Source organism: Microcaecilia unicolor, chromosome 9, assembly GCF_901765095.1.
Source record: "Microcaecilia unicolor chromosome 9, aMicUni1.1, whole genome shotgun sequence".
Classification (NCBI taxonomy): Eukaryota; Metazoa; Chordata; class Amphibia; order Gymnophiona; family Siphonopidae; genus Microcaecilia; species Microcaecilia unicolor.
The window spans coordinates 217,270,395-217,293,520 of NC_044039.1; the positions used below are offsets into that span (position 1 = coordinate 217,270,395).

The following is a 23,126-nucleotide window of genomic DNA, read 5'->3' on the forward strand; positions in this document are numbered from 1 at the left end:
AAACAGTCCTATTAATCTAATTTGAGATATTCCAGGACGGTTTTACATGTCTTACTGAGTATCAGAATTAAGATCATAGTACAAGGGCTAGAGCACTGTCCATAAATAGATATTAACCGTTAAATTTCACGTGCAGATTGAGGGTCAATTACTTTACTAAACTTGAACTTTGTCTTGGGCCCGAGATAGCTCCCTCAATGATTGTTTGTTTTGAAATATTTACAGCCCATCATTGAGATTACTCTACCAAGGCTTGCAACCAATGACCAGGACAAGCTCTCATTACACCTTCACATATCAATTGCTCTTTAAGACCATGTCAGTTTCAGAAAACAGGCTTTAGGATCCGGGACCTTCTTGCATCATGAAATCCACTGCTGTGTTACAGGTGTTCACCTGTGTCCTGCTGCTGAAATATGCACTTGGTAGGTGCCAAGATCGTTAATAAATTCATATACCGTGCTGGAGGCTTTAGCCACCGGGAAGCTGCCATCTTGCAGGCAAGTTCTTTTATTTTTGGAAGAAGATCACGGATGAGAAAAGAAATACCAGAGCCTGTAGAAATTGCAAAAAGCTGCATTGTCAGGACACATTTCTATATTTTCCCTACATAATGTATGGTATACAATGTGTTCCTACAGTTATAAACCTTTGACATACAGAGTACCTAAGTTTGATTCAAACGTTTTCAGGTCAAAAGAATGCACTTAGAATAAGAGTATTTCATGACCCTATAAAATGTGACAGCAAAGTTTATCTTCTGGAGGCTCAAATATGAGAGAGCATCACCTATCTTGAAGGATTTACACTGGCTACCAGTTAAAACGAGAGTTCAATTTAAGGTACCTATGCAACGTTTCAGTTTCTGGGTGTAGGAGCTCCTGGCTATTTGTTGTGGAAACTTAGGAGGTGACAACGTAAATTATTGTTATGATCACGTCAAGGAACCTAGTTCGAGATTATTGAGACAGCTTGCTTTTTCAGTGGCAGGACTAGAGCTTTGGAACAGCTCAGCTCAAAATGTTAAGAGTGGAATTAAATTATGTAGCATTTAGGAAGAGGGTAAAAGCCTGACTTTTTTTTTCCAGAAGTGAGATACATATGGGAGTGGTACACTGGTGAATGGTGAAGGTAAGGGGGCTGAAGAGGTATCAGGGGAAGACTGATGATAGGAAGAAAAGTAGCCTTTGGGTACGATTAGATGGATATTAACGCTGTCTAGGTATTTGGATAGATTATATTGAGGGGGGGGAGGTTGAAGGGTTTGTTGTATTCCCGTTCTTAATATTTTTTTTAGATTTTTAAATAGCTTGAATTGTTTTTTATTACTGTTGTAAGCAGTACTGGGTAGCCAGGTATCTGGGCAATATAGAAATAATAAATGAAATGAATTAACACTCTATTGAAATATATATATTTGGATTTTTGCTCACGCCTTTTTCAGTAGTAGCTCAAGGTGACTTATATTCAGTTACAATGGATATTTCCCTGTCCCTGTTGGGCTCACAATTTAATTTTATGCCTGAGGCAATGGAAGGTTAAGTGACTTGCCCAAGATCACAATGAGCAGCAGTGGGATTTCAACCAGGCACCCCTGGATGTCAAGCCCAGTGCTCTAACCACTAGGCTACTCCTCCAATCATTTCTTAAATCAAAATAAAACAAGAAAAGAGAAATTCTATGTTTAATTCTTACTTAAGATACTTTAATCTTTTATTGGGTATTCCGTTCAATAATATCTTTCATTTAGAAGGGGAGAAACATGGATGGATAGGAGTGGAGCTCAATTTGTGTGAGCAAGCAGCAAAGGGCCAAGGGCGGCATCATGCACTAATGCAATGCTTCACATAACCCAGACCTCAGGGCACACCCTAGCAGCCAGAATATCCACAGCGAGTATGCATGAGATAAATTTGCACACCAAGGAGGCAGTGCATGCAAATATATTTCATGCATATTCATTGTGTATGTCATGAAAACCCTACTGGCTTGGTGTGCCTTGAGGACTGGGTTGAGAACCACTGCACTAATGCACTGTATGCTAAGGGAATGTCCAGGAGATGACAAGGAGCTATGTTGGAGGTACATCCTTCAATGTTTTTCATGGCAGGAGTAGCCTAGTGGTTAATGCAGTGGACGTTGATTCTGGGGAACTGGGTTTAATTCCCACTACAGCTAATTGTGACTCTGGGCAAGTCACTTAACCCTCCATTGCCCCTGGTACAAAATAAGTACCTGAATATATGTAAACCACTTTTAATGTAGTTGCAAAAACGTCAGAAAGGCAGTATATCAAGTCCCATTTCCCTTTCCCTATTTGAGCTTCTACATGGAATGTTGCTACTAATGGAGATTCTAGATGGAATGTTGCTACTATTGAGATTCTGTTCCTACTATTTGAGATTCTACATGGAATATTGCTAGTGGAGGAGTAGCCTAGTTGTTAGTGCAGCGGACTCTGATTCTGGGGAACTGGGTGTAATTCCCACTGCAGCTCCTTGTGACTCTGGGCAAGTCACTTAACCCTCCATTGCCCCTGGTACAAAATAAGTACCTGAATATTTTTATTTTTTATTTGTAGCATTTGTATCCCACATTTTCCCACCTATTTGCAGGCTCAATGTGGCTTACATTTGCTGTAGTGGCGATTGCCATTTCCGGTCTACAGAGTTGCACATGGTTTTACAGTCAGTGCATACATACATGGTATAAGAATACATTGCGATCTTGCGTAGGTGTCAACATTAAGTTGTTGCTCAGGTATCGACATTAGGGTAGAAATGATAGTGTTTGGCAATGAGGTTAGTCAGCATTGTGTGGTTACATAGTAATCGATATTAGATTAACAGTGGGATTGTTTGTTTATTAAAAGCAATGAGGTTATTCGATCGTGTGATTAAGGTCAATCCAGTCTTATTCTTCAGTCTTAATTGTTTAGTAATTAGGACAGTTGTTTGTGGTATGCCTTCTTGAATAAGTCAGTTTTCAATAGTCTTCGGAAGATAGTTAAATCTTGCGTTGTTTTTATGGTCTTCGGAATTCATGTAAACTGCTTTGAATGTAGTTGCAAAAACCTCAGAAAGGTGGTATATCAAGTCACATTTCCCTTTCCCTATTTGAGATTCTACATGGAATGTTGCTACTATTTGAGATTCTGTTGCTACTATTTAAGGTTCTAAATGGAATGTTGAAACTATTGGAGATTCTAGATGGAATGTTGCTACTATTGAGATTCTGTTGCTACTATTTGAGATTCTACATGGAATGTTGCTATTCCACTAGCAATATTCCATGTAGAAGCCTGCCCTTGCAGATCAGCAACGCGGCCGTGCAGGCTTCTGTTTCTGTGAGTCAGGACGTCAGACTCACAGAAACAGAAGCCTGCGCAGCCGCATTGTTGATCTGCAAGGGCAGGCTTCTACGTGGAATGTTGCCAGTGGAGGAGTAGCCTAGTGGTTAGTGCAGTGGACTTTGATCCTGGGGAACTGGGTTCAATTCCCACTACAGCTCCTTATGACTCTGGGTAAGTCACTTAACCCTCCATTGCCCTAGGTACATAAGTACCTGTATATACTACATAAACCACTTTGAATATAGTTGGAAAAACCACAGAAAGGCAGTATATCAAATCCCATTCCCTTTTCCTTGGTGTCTACAGCAGATGAATCCATAGACTTGTGGGTTATGCCCATCGACCAGCAGGTGGAGATAGAGAAGGAAGGTAAACGGTCTCTTACAACTCCTGGCCTCAACTTTACCACAGCTCCTGTTCCTGGTTCCTTGGTCCAGTTGAGCTGGGGGGGGGGGGGGGTCTTGGCTGAGTTGCCAACTTAGGGGTACACTTGGTAGTGCCAAGTCCCTCCCCTACACCTATCCAGCCATTTTGTCTATTCTCCTTCCTCACAGGTTTAAAAATAAATAAGTACAGAGGAAAAAAGACACTAAGGGCAGGTTTCCTGCTCGGTGGCTTCATTTGGAAGGTGTTTTGAGTAACTGGCTTTTGCTGCCAAGGAGTGAGTGTTGCTTTAAATTTTATTTAATTGTCGGGTTTAACTCGCAGTTTTGTTTTCTCTGTGTACCAATGGTTGCTTTACGCGAAGGTGATCTGCAGCCTCGTTTCCCTCAGCCTTTTTGCCCAGATGTGGCTCCCATTTTGAGCGAGCATGATTTGACTCCCAGGATTGCAGCATTATCAATGCCGGTTCAGGTTCCCAGCTTTTCCTTGCCTTCTATTTCAGCTGCGGACAGTTCTGGAGCCTTTTTCTCCAAAATTTGTACTTTTGCTCTATCATGCTTACTTAAACAATTTCATCAGACTTCAGATACTTCTGCATTGTTGCCTAAGCAGCATTCCGCTCACTCTAGATTTGTGCAAGCTTCACAGCCTCTGCAGATTAGATCCTTCAGGAAAAAGAGGTGTGTGGAACGGGTTTCTGAGGTGGAATCCTTGGCTCCACCATCCACTCCTCATTCTTAAGGAGGATTACCAGCAGCCTCTCTGGCTTCTGAAACTCCTGAATTTCTTGAAAAGGTGAGATAATGATGAGGCAGATTTTAATGTTGTGCAGATTTTCATGGCGATGGCTTGCCTATTTCTCAGGAAGAGTTGGAGAAACTCAAGTTACCCAAGGTGGACTGTTTTAGTGGCGGTGGTCACCAAGAAAACCACATTACCAGATGTGCAGAACGGGGAGCTGAAGTCTTCCTTGAATTTTTCTTATGAGGTCTCTACACTTTCCGTACAATAATATCTTTCTTTTAGAAGGGGAGAAACATGGATGGATAGGAGTGGAGCTCAATTTGTGCGAGCGAGCAGCAAACGGCCAAGGGTGGCATCATGCACCAATGCAATGCTTCACATAACCCAGTACTTATGCTGCTAGGGTTTGCCTTAGCTGGGTTCAGCAGGCAGTGGACACAGTGGTGGAGTCTCAGACTCTCCTCCTTCCTGTGAGTTTCCTCACGTGGAATGGGACTCACTTATTGAGCGGATTCTCTATGTGATCTTAGACTGACAACCTACGGACTATTAATGAAAGTCACGCGGTACGCACTGTCACTTTATTCAACATACCGGAAATGAACTCTCTATAGTTGACTGTCTAACTTGTTTATAATTCACTTTATCTTTTAGGAACTTCAGTGCAATACCATTGCATTTTATATTTTACCATTTATGCACCTTAATGTAATACCACTTGTATTTCTCTATCCGGAGATGGCGATCGCTATTACGGTATAATGTAAGCCACATTGAGCCTGCAAATTGGTGGGAAAATGTGGGATACAAATGCAACAAATAATAATAATATATGATTACCTTATGCACACTGTAAAAGCGAAAGCAAGGGGGAACGTGGTTGGCGCATGCACAGAAGAGTTTTGCGGTAAGATCAGTTCCTGTGCGCATGTGCCTGGCAAATCCAAAAGTGAAACACACACTGGCATCTGTTTCTGCACCTTTAAATATAAGCATTTCAATTTTTTTTTCTTAACTTGGAAGGCTTATATTTAAACTCAGGAAACAAGCACCAATGTGTCCTTTCACTTTTGAGTTTGCTCTGACTTGCACACATAGGGGCGTGCACAGGTTTCCTTCTGCTTCCAAATTATATAGAAACCAGTAGATTTTAAAGAAAGAATCATGAGAAATCCTCTCTTCCAACACCCTAACACCTGCTCTGAGCTGGTGTTATTGTTTTCAGTGGTAAGGGCAGCTTTGTTTTGTGCGTTGTTCTCTGAGCATTGGAAGAGAATAAGAAATGGCTTCATTAACGTCCGTTCGATTACATTAGCGTTCTATTTGCACTAATCTTTGGCACGCATGTTGTCTCCCACGCTATAGCCTCTGAGCATTTTGTGCTCACTAAAGCGGGCGCTAGTCCTGCAAGAGTCACCTCTAACACCCGCGTTTGGTTCTGAGCATCGGCCCATCAGTGAGGAAATGAGTCCATAAAAGTATCACAATTGTAGATATCAAAGGGATAACTTATCTTTAGAATCTAGTAATGCTGTTCGCTTTGAAAAGGTCACTCTTAGTCATACACCAGCGATATTATGAACATAAGTATTGCCATACTGAGACAGACCAAAGGTAGATCAAGCTCAGCATCCTGTTTCCAACAGTGGCCAATCCAGGTCACAAGTACCTGGCAAGATGCCAAAAAAGTACAAAACATTTTATGCTGCTTATCCCAGAAATAAGCAGTGATTTTTCCCCCAAGTCCATTTTAATAATGGTCTATGCACTTTTCCTTTAGGAAGCCGTCCAAACCTTTTTTAAAATCCCGCTAAGCTAACCACCTTTACCACAATCTCTGGCAACGAATTCCAGAGTGGTCAATGTACGTAATACAATCCAGCTTTTGCTCAACGGAGGTTCTCTGTTTCACTAATGTTAAGCTTCTTCAGGAGCTACATCCCAGCAGGCAGCATTCTACTACTCAGATTGACAACGAGCTCATTTCCTTTATGATAAAATCATTTCTATTAGTAAAGCTTTTTTATTTCACAGCCACTCATCTGTCAGAATAACTGGCTAGTCTCCCTAGATTGGAAGGAAGCAAACACCCCCATACCCTACTACTACTATTTAATCCTGTAGCATTACTAGATATATGCAGTGCTCCACGTAAAACCATAAGAAACTGTCCCTGCTCGACAGAGCTTACAATTTACCTAAGACAGACAAACATGAAATTGGGGGATTCCATTTCTAATGGACTGATTACAGCAACATAGGTACTGATCAGTGTATAAGGGGTTAAGATTAAAAGCAGTGGGCTTTTAGCCTGGCTTTGAATAGAGCCAGAGACAGAGAATTACGTTAAAAACTAATCTCTTAACAAATTCATTTCAAATTTCTTCACATTAGTCTTAAGTTTTTTGATCTAATTAACTGGTTGACAACCTTATCTTCTGCTTGTATTATGTCTTTATCAAATTGTACATTGTTGTAACCCTTCTAATAATCTGTTATTCCTTGTTACTCATCCCAACGTATTATCCCTTATTTGTCCTGTTTGTCTGTCCTAATTAGATTGTAAGCTCTGTCGAGCAGGGACTGTCTCTTCATGTTCAAGACCAATGTAATTTTTCATTCTATATTCATTCAATCTATATTGTAAGCCACATTGAACTCAAGACTTTGGGATAATATGGGATATAAAAGTCACAAATAAATATATGTATGATTCAAGAAGTCTATTTCAGGTGTATTGTGAAGAATGAAGGAACAGAGTCTGGAGTTGGCAGTGGAGAAAAAGAATACAGATAAGAGTTACTTACCTGAAGAACAGAGGTCCCAGGGAGGGCTGTAGGAAGAGATAAGAGAGATACTGATGAGCTGCAGAATAGAGAATGACACGGGGACACAGTTTGTCCCCATCTCCACCCCATCCCTTTGGGTTCTGTCTCTGTCCACACCCCGTCCCCGCTGGTCCTGTCCCCGTTCCCGTCCCACCCCTGTGGGATCTGTCCTCATCTGCAGAAGCCTCAAACAGTTATGATTTTATATTTAAATCTTTTTATTAAAGTTTAAAAAAGGAATAATATGCTGTGCAACTGTTTATAAATCACAAATAGAAAACAGTAATAACAACGAACAAGTATAATAAGCCCCCCACCACCACCACCCTCTACCCTTCCAACCCCAACAATAGCTGACTTCTACTACCCCAAGGAATAGTGCCCAATGTGGCCACGTTTCAGCACCTAGAGGCTGCGTCAGGGGCTATAACTAACATAATATTGAATAAATAAAGGTCAAAAGATATATTCAACAGATATAAATAGAAAAACATATATCAAACATAAACTGTATATGAATATTAAAACATAATTATAAAACACTATAAGTAATTTAAAAACATATCAAAAATGAATTGTAACTAACAGCTTAAGTCTTATTTCACACACTAAGAAGTATTAATAAAGCCTTCTTAGCTTGGTGGATGTCATACGCATAATCCCAAAATGGTCATGACAACCCTGCTTTCCATGGCTCATGGCTCTCAGCCCTCACTCTGAGCGAACCCATGAGGTTGGAGATTTGCCCAACACACTTTTCACGGAGAACGACAGCCGCCTCCTTCATCCCAGCCTCAAATTCCTCTCCCTAATGGCTTGCATCCGGAAGGGCAGGGGAGAGACAACACAACTCTCCTCCACAAATCCAGGACATCCTGATTGTTGCTCAGTGATTGCCACAAGGAAGTCCTACAGCCTCATGTGGCACCGATTCAGGGCCTGGTGCTTGACCCACCACCACCACCACAACAACCTCAAAACATGGTCAGTGCCCATTCCTCTCCAGTACCTCATACACTTCTCAGACTCAGGCCTTCAAACAAGTTCAGCTCCAGTACATCATTCTGCTATTGCTGCCTCACTGAAATACAACCAGGGAAAGTCAATCTCAGCCCACCCGAAGGGATTAATGTATGTAAACTGCCCCGATTGGCTTCTGAAGAGTGGTATCAAGTATGAATATACTTGAAACTTGACTATTGAACACCTAGTCCCTGCCTGGGACCTCCAAAGTGGGGCTGCCTCAAATTATGGCACCACCATTTGAACCCATGAATCCTAGTTTTCTGAAATGTGTGATGTGGAAAATCCTATTCCTGGTCACTATCACATCAGCCTGCAAGATTGGTGAAATCTAGGCCCTCATATGTTACCCTCCCTACATGAAAATCCTTTCTAATAGGTAATCCAGCACCCCCACCTGCAACCCCCCCCCCCCCCCCCCCCTGGAGTTCTGCTGAAAATAGCCTCTCCTTTCCACATCAATGAGGAATCATTCTTCCCTTTTTTTTCCCCCAAAGCCACACACCCAGGCTAAAGAAGCCTCCATCCACTCTCAGACACACAAGATTGCAGAAGAGCATTATTATACTACCTCGATCACATCAAGGGCCAGAAGCAACCTGAGAAAATGTTACTTCACGGAGGAGTGTAGGGATAGAACTGGGTAGTTAGGTTGAGTATAACAAGAGGTTGATTTTGCTGGTGTTTTTCTCTTTGTTTTCTGGGGGTGGGGGGATTATTAGGTGGGGAGAGGGCGAAAGGGGTAGGATTACATACTGAATAAATGTTTGATGTTGGATTACCAGATTCACACTGTATAATAAGTAATACACAATTTGGTAGACTTTAAGGTGGAGTTATTTAGGGGTATTAATAAAGGGATTTAATGGGTGAAGATAAAAGGGGGAGGGGGAAATCTGGACATGGATTGTTAATGTAAAACAATGAACAACTCAAATGTTTATTTATTTATTTATTTTTTAAGGGAACTGGGACTTGATATACTGCCTTTCTGAGGTTTTTGCAACTACATTCAAAGCGGTTTACATATATTCAGGTACTTATTTTGTACCAGGGGCAATGGAGGGTTAAGTGACTTGCCCAGAGTCACAAGGAGCTGCAGTGGGAATTGAACCCAGTTCACTACTACTACCACTGCACTAACCACTAGGCTACTCCTCCACTCCACTACTGGCCTGTATCTCTCTTTATATGTTCAATACAAACATTTGAGTATACTTTTTCTTGAAATGGTGGTGAATTTGTGTAAAGGCCTCCCGGAGGAGGTGATGGAGATAAAAATTGTATCTGAATTCAAGAAAGCTTGGGACAAGTACAATAGAATGTCTACTGGAGTGAAAGGGAGAGTAGATGGCATGGATTGGCACATAGGCCGTATGGTCTTTATCTGCCTTTATTTTTCTCTGTCTGTCTAAATTCTCATAGCTTTTTCTGTCATACCAGATGAGCCTGTAGGCCTCCAAGCATGTACTTTCCTTCTGGATAGCTGACTGTTTTACTTTCTGCTATGTCCATTGCGCATCTCCATGCAACACCCCCAACAGATATCTGCTAAGCCACTACCTGGGCCTCAGTTCATACCTTCATTAGGCATTAATCCATAGACTCTGCCTCCAGAGAGCCAGGCTTCACAACTTGTTCTCCTGATCTTCCTCTTCCTGAATTCTAGGCTCAGGGTGCCGAGCAAATGATAGATGGAACCCTGGCAACCCTCAGCTAAGCAGTCGCTAAGAAGTGTGGCTGCATTATACTGTCACTGGTGAAAGTGAAGTTGCTTGCCTGTAATGGAGATTCTCTGGAGATGACAGGCTAATGCAGACACACCCAGTGGCGTAGGAAGGGGGGACAGTGGAGCGGTCCTCCCCGGGTGCACACCGCTGGGGGGGGGGGTGTCGGCTCTGCTGGTTCACTGCTTTCTCTGCCCCGGAACAGGTTACTTCCTGTTCCGGGGCAGAGAGAGCAGGGAACAGACGGAGCCGACACAGCTCCCAGTGACGTGCACTCGGGGCAAAGCGGCCCTCCCTCCCGCCCCCCCTCTTTGGTAAGAATGCGCTCCAGGGGGGTGTGTGCGCGCGCCAAGGGGGGTGCACCGTGCTGCAACCGGGGGGGGGGGGTGCGCAGCAGCGAACCGCCTCGGGTGTCAGCCGCCCTCGCTACAGCACTGGACACACCATCCCATTTTCTGAACAGAAACCAGAAATCAACTACAAATCCCCATCTTATGGTACTTGAAGAGACGTGCAGATTATTTTACTTGGAACAGAACTTAACTGAGACAGATGGCAGAAATCACCAACAAAATCAAGATCAGCTTGAACATCATGGACTCTTGGGCAAATGCATTTCAACTAAAACTCAACAAACTAAAAACACTGTCTCGTCGTCTCATCCCAACACAATGTAGACAACCCCACAATTATCAACACCTCAGATTACACCCTCCCTATTTCGGACAGCCTGGAAATACTCGGCATTACAACGGACCGCTACTTAACACTAGAGAGCCAAGTGACATCCACAACAAAGAAAATGTTCCACTCAATGTGGAAACTGAAACGTGTGAAACAATTCTTCCCGAAGGAAACATTTCGCAACCTGATACAATCAATGGTACTAAGCCATGTAGACTACTGCAATGGAATTTATGCGGGATGCATAGAAAAAACCTTAAAGAAACTTCAGACCGCTCAAAACACGGCAGCTAGACTTATCTTCGGAAAAACGCGATTCAAAAGCGCAAAACCCTTCCGCGAAAAACTACACTGGCTCCCAATCAAAGAACGTATTGCTTTCAAACACTGCACCCTGGTTCACAAAATTATTTATGGTGAAGTTCCGGGATACATGACAGACTTGATCAACCTACCAACTAGAAACACATCCGAATCAACGCGAACGTACCTAAATCTGCACTACCCAAGCTGCAACGGACTCAAATACAAGTCAACGTACGCATCTAGTTTTTCCTACATAAGCACACAACTGTGGAACACATTACCAAAAGCCTTGAAAACTACGTATGACTACCTACATTTCTGGAGAACACTAAAAACTCACCTGTTTAAAAAGGCATACCCTACTAATCCAACATAAATGCCTAACCTCTGCAACACCACAACTACTACTACTACTTAACATTTCTAGAGCGCTACTAGAGTTACGCAGCGCTGTACAGTTTAACAAAAAAGGACAGTCCCTGCTCAAAAGAGCTTACAATCTAATGGGCGAAATGTCGAGTTGGAGCAGTCTAGATTTCCTGAATAGAAGTATGGTGGTTAGGTGCCGAAGGCGACATTGAAGAGGTGGGCTTTGAGTAAGGATTTGAAGATGGGCAGGGAGGGGGCCTGGCGTATGGGCTCAGGGAGTTTATTCCAGGCATGGGCTGAGGCGAGGCAGAAAGGGCGGAGCCTGGAGTTGGCGGTGGTGGTGAAGGGTACTGAAAGTAGGGATTTGTCTTGAGAGCGGAGGTTACGGGAAGGAACGTAAGGGGAGATGAGGGTAGAGAGGTAAGGAGGGGCTGCAGATCGAGTGCATTTGTAGTTTAATAGGAGAAGCTTGAACTGTATGCGGTACCTGATCGGAAAACTAAAATAGGTAATGGACATAACACAACAACTTCCTTTGTACGATTCCCTTATGTGGCTGTACCACATGAACTTTATCTTACCACAACATCACTTTGTATTTGTTTACACCGGAGTCTGCAAACGCCTCTCTGGCACTATGTAAGCCACATTGAGCCTCCAAATAGGTGGGGAAATGTGGAATACAAATGTAACAAATTAATAAATACAGAAGACTGACTAAATGACCACACAGTATATAAGGATCAGCATGTTTAGAAGGCAATCCTTCTAGCCACTCCTTCCCCCCCATCCCCTTCTGAGAACCCCTTTACAACTAGCAGTCACATAAACCCATGGTTGTCTGAATATGACCATCTCATTTTAATACTCCCAACAAACCTACTTCCTTTTAAGACACAAATGTTCTTTCTTCCTGTTTTCTAAGCCTTGACCAAGAATTAGTTCTGGCATTATGGTACCTTGTGCCCCTCTTTGTGAGTAAATTATACATTCTCACCATCTTTCTTTCTCCAGGATCAGACTGGTTGGAGGCATATCAGAAGGGGATCCAGGAGCAAATGGCCCTACGGGGAATTCAGGTATAATTACATCATCGTAGCAGTTAGAACTTTCAAGTTTCTCATTTGACCTTAGTGGAGATAATGAAGGTTCTTCAAACTAGTTAATCTCGCTAATCCATATTTTAAATATCAATATACTAGGAAATAATAGAGCATGGATTCTTTTCGATGTGACAGGTGCTGGACAGGGTGGACATGGTCTCAGCATGGCCAGGAATTCTAATGCCCATTTCCCATTTGGTTACATAATCATTGGCACTCCTTTGCATTTAAAAATTCACATTTCCATGGGCTATAGGCAGGGCTGTTACTTGAATTCTGAAAGCTACTCCCATTACAGACTGCTGCTTGTTTTCATATTTTTTTTAATGACAGATTACTGTAAGATTAGATCATTGTAAAGTTTACACAGAAATGTATTATTGCATTAAGTCCCCAGAGATGCACTGTACTAAGATTTTTGCCATAAACACTGAACAGGAAAAACACAACATCTTTCCTGGGCTCCCTGTGTGCAGAAAAAGGGGGGGTGGGGGAGATGTGAGGTTTCAGTCAAAAACTGACTGCAAAATATAACTGAGTTTTGCCCCTGATTTCATTTATGGGGAAAAAAAAATAGAAACATCCTCTCATTGATCTGATTATAAGTTACTAAATACTACTATGAAAAGCATCAACAATGGGCCCTATTTTCAGCTATGGATTTAGTTCCTGGAAAGTTACCATTGACCTTGAATTTCATCCTTAATTCATGTTCAGAGCAGCAGAGACCCCTGGAGGGCACTGATGAGATTAAATCCTAGAGAGACAGAGGCCACAAGCAAGGTAAATTGGGTGGAAGTGCAAGAGGCCCAGGGGCATAGCTATGTGAGGCCATGGGGGCATGGGCCCCCATAGATTTGGCCCTGCCCCCCACCGCCAACCCCTTTGACCCCCCCCCCTCCTGCCGCCAACCTTCCCCTGCTGCTGCCATCGGTACCCGATGACAACAGGAAGGGGGGGTCGAAAGTGTTGGCGGCAGGGGGGTCAAAAATGGCGGGTGGTCAAAAATGGTTGGTGGTCAGTGGCACCAGGGGGGGCTAAAATGTGCCTCCTCACCTTGGGCTCTGGACCCCCCAAATTGCCAAAGTCTGGCTATGCCCCTGAAGAGGCCCTCAATAAAACTTCAGCTCTGTGTCTCCTCAATTCATTTTCAGGCCCTTAAGCCCCTTCCTGAGATTCTGATTGTCAGCAACTGTGATCATCCAGATACCCATCCCAGAATACGTAATTGAAGATTATGGATTCAATTCTGTAAATGGCGCTCCAATTTGGGCGCCAAAAATGACCTGTTAAGCACTGTTCTATAAACGGAACTCAAAGTAGGATACTGTTCATTGAATAGCGCTTAGCACTGGGATCCGGGCGTGAGGATGTCAACGTGCAGGATGTCAGAAACAGAACGAAGCCTTTGCGGGAAGAAGAGGACCTCGGCTGGCGGGGGTTGGGGTCCCCCGCCAGCAAAGGTAGCCTACAGCGGCGCCGGGGGAGGGTTGTCGGCGGGAGGGGGGGTCGAGAGGGTTGTCGGCAGGGGAGTCCAGGGCCAAATCTACGGGGGCCCAGGCCCCGTGGCTCCACGTGGCTACGCCACTGATCTAAATGCAGCACTTAGGCACCTAATTAGCAATATTCAATGCAGTATGTGCTGAACTAGTCAACGCCCACAACCCATCCATGCCCCTCCCATATGAACACTCCCTTTGCAGTTACACACTCGAATACTAAGGCGCTAATTCTATAACTGGGTGTCTTCATAAAATACTAGCATTAAATAGCAGGCACCGATGCTTACACAGGCCCTAGTACAAGAGCTCCAATATTTGTCATGTATGTGTGTAAATTATAACATTTTATAATCACACGTGTACTTCTCTACTCTACCCAAACTCCACCATCACATCATCATGACACACACAACTAGTCAATATTCTGTAAGGGATCATTTACATGCATCTATTGCCACAGCCCACATAACAGTGGTAAAGCTACAGGTGGGCACAGGCCCACCCATTCTTGCCCCTGGCCCACCTAGTGGCCCCCAAAGCACCTAACTGTCGATGCCTCACTTCTCTCTCTCTCTCGCTGTCTCTCCCTCTCTCTCACAGCAGCTGCCCATCTCTCTCTGAACCCCTTGTCTCTGCCCCACCCCCATCTACCTTTCAGTTGTTGCCAACAGCGATTCCTATAAGCAACCTGCGCCACCCCTGCAGGCTTCTCTCTACTGTTTCCTGCCCTTGATGACATCACTTCCTGTTTCTTCAGTGGCAGGGACACAGTAGAGGGAAGCCTACAGGGCTGGCACAGGTTGCTTACTGGAACTGCTGCCGGCAACGGCTTGGAGGTAGACCATGGAGGGATAGAGAAGCAGATACCAAGCAGGAGGGGGGAGAGAGGCGCAGATGCGGGGCAAAGGGGGAGAAAGATGACGATAAGGGGGGAGAGAGGAGCAGATGCTCGGCAGAGGGCGAGAAAGATGACGATAGCAGGGGCAGAGGGAATGTTTAAAAAAAACTGTATCTATGTACATGGGTGGGGGTGGGAAGGGCTCACCCAAGTTAACTCGGGGCCCATCTGAAATGGCAGGTCTGACTATGCAACTGCCACATAAATTATTAAAATACCCTAAAGTGGACACATACTTCACCATGTAAAGTGCATACTTCTTATAGAATTACCCCCAATTACAGTAGAGTCTCAATTTTCCGCTGTAAATGGGACTGACAGGTTGTCAGATGACTGAAAAGTCAAATAATCCGAGACTCTACAGATTGCACAGCACTGCATCACTCTCCCCCTCCTTGCCATATTCAGCTCATCCCTTCCTTCCTTCCTTCCTTCCTTCCTTCCTTAAACAGCAGCAGCCTCCCCACTCCCAGACTCCCCTCCCCAAGTGCCTCCCCCCAGGTCTTCCTTTAAAACCCTGGTGGTCCAATGGTGAAGTTGAGGCAGGAGTAATCCCCAGTCACCCCTGCCCATGCCAGCTCCATTTTCAAAATGGCTGCCACAACCTTCTTTGTTTAATTTGTACAGCGCTGCGTAACCCTAGTAGCGCTCTAGAAATGTTAAGTAGTAGTAGTAGTCTGATAGCTACTGTTTTGAAAACGGAGCTGGCATGAGCAGGAGTGACTGGGCATTCTTGTGCCCCAACCTCATTGTTGGGTCACCAGAGCTTCAACGATAGACCCAAAGAGGCTCCAAGCTTCATTGGGTGAGTAGGGGAAGCAGTTTGGAGGGGTTTCTGACATTTGGGAGGGAGTGGGTGGAGCCCAGATTACTGACTGTCGGTTACTCCAGAACTTCGGAAAACTGAAACTCTACTGTATTGCAATTTCCAAAAGCCATTTTCCCAGATATTTACAAAGGTAAATGGGCTATTTGAAAATTGTATTCACAACCACATGTCAGGAAATTACGGATATGTAATCAGTCCTTTTTAAATACTATCCAAGTATTATTGTTTGATAGTCACTGTGGAACAACAAGAGCCAACACAACAGCCCAAACTCTCGAAAAAAAGCTGGAGAAAAAACACCTCAGTCAAAAAAAAAGCATGGCCTTCAAAGCATGAAATAGCCCATTCTATAGTCTTTCATCGGTCAAAAAATTCCACTCAAATATCTCCTTTATACCACACCTCTCTACTTAAGATGGAAGATACCGCATACAGCTGCACGGCTACCACACCTCTCTACCCAAATGTCCTAAACAGTTACTACAATCATTTCATATTATTATAATACAAAATTCCAGTCTCTATATATTCTAAGGAATGTGCATTATTTCCCATAAACTCTAAGAAAAAAAACACTTATCTTCAGCTTCCACCACTGCTTCTTCAATAACTAGGTTCTGACAGAAATCCTACTTTGTGATCCAAAATGGCTGCTTCAGGGAAGGACTGGAAATCACATTACCAACATCACAGGCTGATAAAGATTTTAAAATTGCCCATCCTCCCTGTGGATAAGTTTGGACTGATTTAACCATAGCTGCTATGTTAAGCCAGCACTGGGGAGACTTTAATTAGGTGATTCAGGACTCACCAGATGACCCACAGATAAGCAGCTTATCAATTCATGATCCCGTAGTCTCTTCCTTCAATGACCTTTCTCTGGAACTACTACTACTACTACTTAACATTTCTAGAGCGCTACTAGGGTTACGCAGCGCTGTACAGATTAACATAAATTGACATAAAGGACAGTCCCTGCTCCAAGGAGCTTACAATCTAAAGGGTGAAATGTCAAGTAGGGGCAGTCCAGGTTTCCTGAATAGAGGTATGATGGTTAGGTGCCGAAGGCGACATTGAAGAGGTGGGTTTTGAGCAAGGCTTTGAAGATGGGCAGGGAGGGGGCCTGGCTTATGGGCTCAGGTAATTCATTCACCTTTGAGTTTGTTGCGACATATCTAAGATAGGGCTTATGTACTTTGATGTGTTTGAAGCTCTAATGTTGGATAAGTGAATTCTGAGTGGTTGTTGTGATACTTGGTATTGGGTGGGACACGGAAGGAAGGAGTGGCCTGCCCTGCTGCTGCTTGCTGCGAAGGTGAAAGGAGGCGTTTAAGGTTAGTTCCGGGAGCGACGGAGGGCGGGCCAACCCCGATCCAACCCCGATCCAACCCCGATGTTTCCCTGAAAAATAAGACAGCCCCTGAAAATAAGACCTAGCGCATTTTGGGGGTCAAAAATTAATATAAGACAGTGTCTTATTTTCGGGGAAACACGGTAAGAGAATTAAATGTGAAACTCTGCCCATTTATTTTCTTTCCTTGCAGGAGTTTCCTGAGAAAGCTGGAAATCAAACAAGTCAGCACCAACCCCTCATGTGCCCGGATATGACTCCGTCTTCCACAGTCCCTACTACAGGTAGGCAGCTCTGCCCGCAGGAAGCTGACTCACCTGAGAGAACAGTTTGTAGCCTTCTGGTTCAGAGGCTTTAAAAATAATAAATAATAATAATAATAAAACTTTATTTCTAACCTGCGATATCTGAAACATTCTAAGTGGGGAACAAAAGTTGCAAACAAAGTAAAACCTAGTACAGCAAAGAATACAATCCTTTACGTTCCTACAATTTTAATATAAAGGCATACTATACTAAAAATATATAAATAAATAAAAACGATCTTGTTAATGTAATGAACCAAATGCTTGAATGAACATATGAACATTGTTCATATGGTGTCTAAGGCTTACATGAGGCAATGGAGGGTTAAGTGACTTGCCCAGAGTCACAAGGAGCTGCCTGTGCCTGAAGTGGGAATCAAACTCAGTTCCCCAGGACCAAAGTCCACCACCCTGACCACTAGGTCACTCCTCCACTGTTGCTACTATTTGAGATTCTACATGGAATGTTGCTATTCCACTAGCAACATTCCATGTAGAAGTCGGCCCTTGCAGATCATCAATGTGGCCGCGCAGGCTTCTGCTTCTGTGAGTCTGACGTCCTGCACGTACGTGCAGGACGTCAGACTCACAGAAACAGAAGCCTGCGCAGCCTTCTACATGGAATGTTGCTAGTGGAATAGCAACATTCCATATAGAATCTCCAATAGTAGCAACATTCCATGTAGAATCTCCAATAGTATCTATTTTATTTTTGTTACATTTGTACCCTGCGCTTTCCCACTCATGGCAGGCTCAATGCGGCTTACATGGGGCAATGGAGGGTTGAGTGACTTGCCCAGAGTCACAAGGAGCTGCCTGTGCCTGAAGTGGGAATTGAACTCAGTCCCTCAGGACCAAAGTCCACCACCCTAACCACTAGGCCACTCCTCCACTCATTTTGCTGAAAATGTCCAAAAATCAAGTGCCGAACATAGGGATTTTCAAAGCAGAAAAAGTCTGTTTTGAAAACAGCCATTTCCTAGGCATTTTTTAGACGTGTTGTCCAGATTTTACTAATTTTTCCAACTTCCGTCCTAGTGCAGTGCCCCGGACTATTGAAATCTGTGGCTTTACCCACAATTCCCCACTGCTAAGTATTGTCTGTGCTTCTCCAGTTCTTTTCTAAATGCCCCTGGTGTTGTGCTGTGCGCCATCATTTCCATGCATTTCTTTCCTTGTAAAAAATGTTGTTCTCCCTCAGTTAGTATAAAATAATTGACTTACGTGTTAACACTGACCTTAGCAGAAGTTCCGTGACTTGTCATAAGGAATACGTCCATCTTTTCTTCCTCTTGTCCTCTTTTTTTAGTTCACAGAGTAAAACCAGCAGATGTAAAGATAATTGCAGCCCTCGGAGACTCCCTTACAGTAAGTCTCATGTTATTCCTAGTCTCCTCGTTAAGAACAGTGCCTCACGGACTTCTCATTAGGCCATTACTGTTTTACATGGGCTGATGTTACATGCAGGGAACATAGTGCATCTCATTGTCTGAATGAGTGCTAAGCTTTTATTCAGTCACATTCTAAACATTTTTACCAGTGGCATAGCTAGGTGGGGCCACGGAGGCGTGGGCCCCTCAAATTTCATCTGGCTCCTCTGGTTTTGCAGGCGGGGGTCCCCAACCCCCGCCAGCTGAAGCCTTCTTCAGCGCCAGTCTCCGGCGCGCCACGTTCCCTGCCCTGTGCTCTTTCTTCCTCCTGAGGTCCTGCACGTTCCTTTAAGAGAAACTGAACATTAAAGGAGCATTAGGCAAGACTTGATGGATGAGAGAGAGCAAGGGTTTTATTTATAATTGAAGAGTAGGGTGAATATATTGTTGGGGGGCAGAGAGTAAGGTTTGGGGAGGGCACATGAAGGTGGTCTTTATCTGTTTTGTATTTTTAAGATGATTTGTAAGCCACTTAAGGGTTTTGATTGACCATAAGCAGGGTTTCAGGCGAATAAAGAAATCAAATTCAAACAAAGAAATCTGGAACAACTAACTAGTCAATGCATAACTTCCAAATGCCTTCCCACTAGCCAGCCAAGTCATCCCAGCCTGATAGAACAATACTTTCAATCTCTTCCTAAGGTGCACTGAAAAATGGCCTACGGTAGTGTAGATGCATGTTTTGGGCACGCGCAGAATTATTTTTCAGCGTACGTACGAAAAATGCCTATTTTAAATTTTGCCCGAAAATGGATGTGCGGCAAAATGAAAATTGCCACGCGTCCATTTTGGATGTGAGACCTTACCGCCAGCCATTGACCTAGTGGTCTCACGCGGTAACCGGTCAGTAATGACCTACGCACCCCAAATGCCACTTAGCGTGCGTCCAATACGCGCGGCAGAAAATACAAATTATTTTTCAGCCGTGAATATCGGACGCGTGCCAATAATGAGATTACCGCAAGAGCCACACAGTAGCCGGGTGGTAACTCCATTTTGGCGCGTGTTGGGCGTGCCTAGATGCTTACGCGGCTTAGTAAAAAGGTCCTTCAATGTCATATAATTTTTCTCTGCAAACTTCTCCCGAGGAAAATGGTTCCATCAGAAGGGAGTGCAACAGAAAACGCTCCGTTTCCCTTGTACTACAATCTGGCATCTTTCACTGCAGAGACGCAGAAAAATTCCTCCCCTAGGGATCTCAACAGTCAAGGCCATGGACGTTGTCACCACCCAACTCCTATTGGTATCTCCTGTTTACAATACTTGGGATTTCAACGTCGTCGTTTGCAGCTGCCTTTGAGTGACTGATTTTAATATGGTGCAATAAACTTTCATATCCATGTTTTGCTCTGTAGTATTTATTCATCGAACACTGATGTTACTTTGCAGACAGCCATTGGGGAAAATGCTACCAACATCATTGAACTCCTCTTTGAGTATCGCCATCTGTCCTGGAGGTGAGTAGTGGAATCTACAAAGTTTGCATCCTATCCCACTGTAGATCTTTATAGCCCATCAGTTCAATAACATATGCAGCTAGGGTTACCCATATTTTGTCCCCCCAAAAGGAGGACACATGAACCCCGCCCCCTTTCACTCCCTCGCTCCGCCCCCTGTCACATTTCCCCTCCCCCCTGTCACACACCCCATCACCCCCCTCCCCGTCACCCCCTTCTCCTTACCTTACTACTGCCCTGGTGGTCTAGTGACCTCTTCGGGGCAGGAAAGAGCCCCCTCTTTCCTGCCCAGAGCGTTGCCCTGCATGCACCCTTCCTGTTGCTGATCTCGGCGCCGATTCAAAATGGCCGCCGAGAGTTGAAGTCTCCCGAGGTCACTTCAACTCTCGGCAGCCATTTTGAATCGGTGCCGAGATCAGCAACAGGAAGGAGCACGCAGGGCAGCGTTCCGGGCAGGAAAGAGGGGGCTCTTTCCTGCCCTGAAGGCGGAAGAGGTCACTAGACCACCAGGGCAGTAGTAAGTAAGGGGAGGGGAGGCTAGCAATCTGCCCGTTTGTCCGGATTTCTGGACAAACGGGCAGGCTGGTGGGCAGGCCGCCCACCAGCCTGACCGTTTGTCCAGAAATCCGGACAAACGGGCAGATTGGCAAAACCCGCCTGGTTGCCCAGACGTGTCCTCAAAAAGAGGACATGTCCGGGTAAATCCGGACATATGGCAACCCTATATGCAGCTTACCTAGGGATTTTACTGAAAATGCTTAACTTACATGCCCCTGAGTTGTAACGTACTTGCAATGACAGTTTGTGAAACATTTCCCACACATAGTTTACTGTGTGCTTTGCATAATTTGGCAACACAGTCGAAAATTAGTGATACACACACAAACACAAAGAAGGGATGAGATTTAGGAGTCCTTTTACTAAGCTGCGCCAAAAAAATGGCCTGTGCTGGTGTAGACGCGTATATTGGACGTGCACAGGTCCATTTTTCAGTGCACCTGCAAAAAAGGCCTCTTTTTTTTTGGCTGAAAATGGACGTGCAGCAAAATGAAAATTGTTGCGCGTCCATTTTGGATCTGAGACCATACCGCCACCCATTGACTTAGCGGTAAGGTCTCACGTGTTAACCGGGTGGTAACCGTCAGCGCGCGTACACTGGCAATTACCACCCAGTTAGCACCGCGCGCCGGAAACGTTTCTGGCGCATGTAGCGGATACACATTAAAAAAAAAAAAATTACCGCCCGGGCCACGCGGTAGCCAGCAGTAGTTCAAAATTAATGCGCATAGGACACGCTTACGTGGCTTAGTAAAACGGCTCCTTAGGTTTCAGCTCAAGCCTATTTCCCTGATGCTGGAGGGCTCAAAACCTAACTCTGCACCTCAGGCAATGGAGGATTAAGTGGCTTGCCCAAAGTCACAAGGAGCTGCAGTGGGATTTGAACCCAGTCTTCCCTGATTCTCAGTCATTGCTCTAACCATTAAAGGCTATTCCTCCACTAAAAAGCTTGGGATAAGTGCGTAGGATCTCTAGAGGAGAAGAAGGGTGGTAGATGGTATGAATGAGTCATATGGTCTTATCTGCCCTCATTTTTCTGTGTTTTCATGTAAAATCACTGTTTAGACGAAAATATAAAACTATGAAAGAGTTTTGCAAGCCACCCTGATAAGCTCTATAGAATTTGTGTGCTGTGGTTTATATTGCTTTGTAATATATTATCCATTATATTCTGATCACAGTTTTATACATGATTCATTGTTACTAGTACATGAGCTTTTGATCTCTAACCTAATCTATTTTCTTGTTCTAATGATTCACCAATCCAATGTTGAGATGACCTTGACATATTGTACACACTTCTATTCATTTAAATTGTTATTATCTAATGTTTATTATATACCGTGAAAATTTTTAATAAAGAAATTGAACTAAAAAAAAACCTATTGCATATTAAAAAGCCAAATAGCACACATGAATCCATTGGATACACATTAAGAACGACATGAATTTGCCTTTGCAAGTTTATCTCCACTTTTGTGCATTGCCATCTCCAGAACCAAGGCTGTCGAGAGGGGGACAAGATTCCCCTGGACCAGCCTCCAAGGGAGGGGGCAGGGGGGCAAGATTCCCTGGGTCCAGCCTCCGAGGGGGGGCCTAGCACTGGCAAGATTTTGAATCTCCTTGGTTTTGAGGGAGCAGAAGCTACTTCCTGCGGTGTCTGCCTGCCTCCGGGTCTGTCTCTCTCCTGCTCCTGTGTTCCAGGATCCGGATGATTGCGTTAACGTGATAACTGGGTCCTGGCACATAGGAAGAAGAAACAACAGACCGAAGGAGGAGCAGACAGAGGAAGGTAAGAGGGTGGGGAACAGGGCCGCTGAGAGACTCGGCCGGGCCCAGGGCAAGGCCGCCCTGCCTCTGCCCCCCCCCCATTGCTGCTGCCCCCCGTTGCTCCCCCTGCTGCTCCCTGCTGCTGCCGTCCCCCGTCGCTCCCCCCACCGCTGCAGTCTGCGGTCTCACCTGCCTGCCTCCACGGCTCTGGGCCCCCTTCATTCAAAGCGCCAGTCACAGATCGCGTCTCTTCTGGCCATCCCTCCCTGTGTCCCGCCCTCGTCTGATGTAACTTCCGGTTTCCGCGAGGGCAGGACACAGGGAGGGAAGGCCGGAAGAGAGGCGATCTGTGACTGCCGCTTCGAATGCAGGGGGCCCGGAGCCGAGGAGGCAGGCAGGTGAGACCGGGAACTGCAGTGCCAGCGGCCTGACCCCGGCGCCGGGCCCCCCTTGGAGGCCCGGGGAATTTTGTCTCCCCTGCCCCCCCTTCTCAACAGCCCTGGTGG

At 44.7% G+C, this 23,126-nt stretch overlaps 1 protein-coding gene across 2 annotated transcripts in view; it reads left to right on the forward strand.

The window, feature by feature from the left end:
* Positions 1 to 238: 238 nt before the first annotated feature.
* The window catches only part of PLB1 (phospholipase B1), an 85,352-nt gene continuing 62,464 nt past the window's right edge, over positions 239 to 23,126 (forward strand). The window contains exons 1-5 of one of the 2 annotated variants that reach the window (XM_030214675.1): positions 239 to 425; positions 12,432 to 12,496; positions 17,294 to 17,384; positions 18,715 to 18,773; positions 20,225 to 20,292. In XM_030214675.1, the coding sequence (XP_030070535.1) occupies positions 365 to 425; positions 12,432 to 12,496; positions 17,294 to 17,384; positions 18,715 to 18,773; positions 20,225 to 20,292 (344 nt within the window). In that variant the 5' untranslated portion in view covers positions 239 to 364. Of the gene's footprint in view, positions 426 to 998; positions 1,132 to 12,431; positions 12,497 to 17,293; positions 17,385 to 18,714; positions 18,774 to 20,224; positions 20,293 to 23,126 lie in introns of those variants that run through there. The other variant, XM_030214676.1, reaches the window with a different exon arrangement.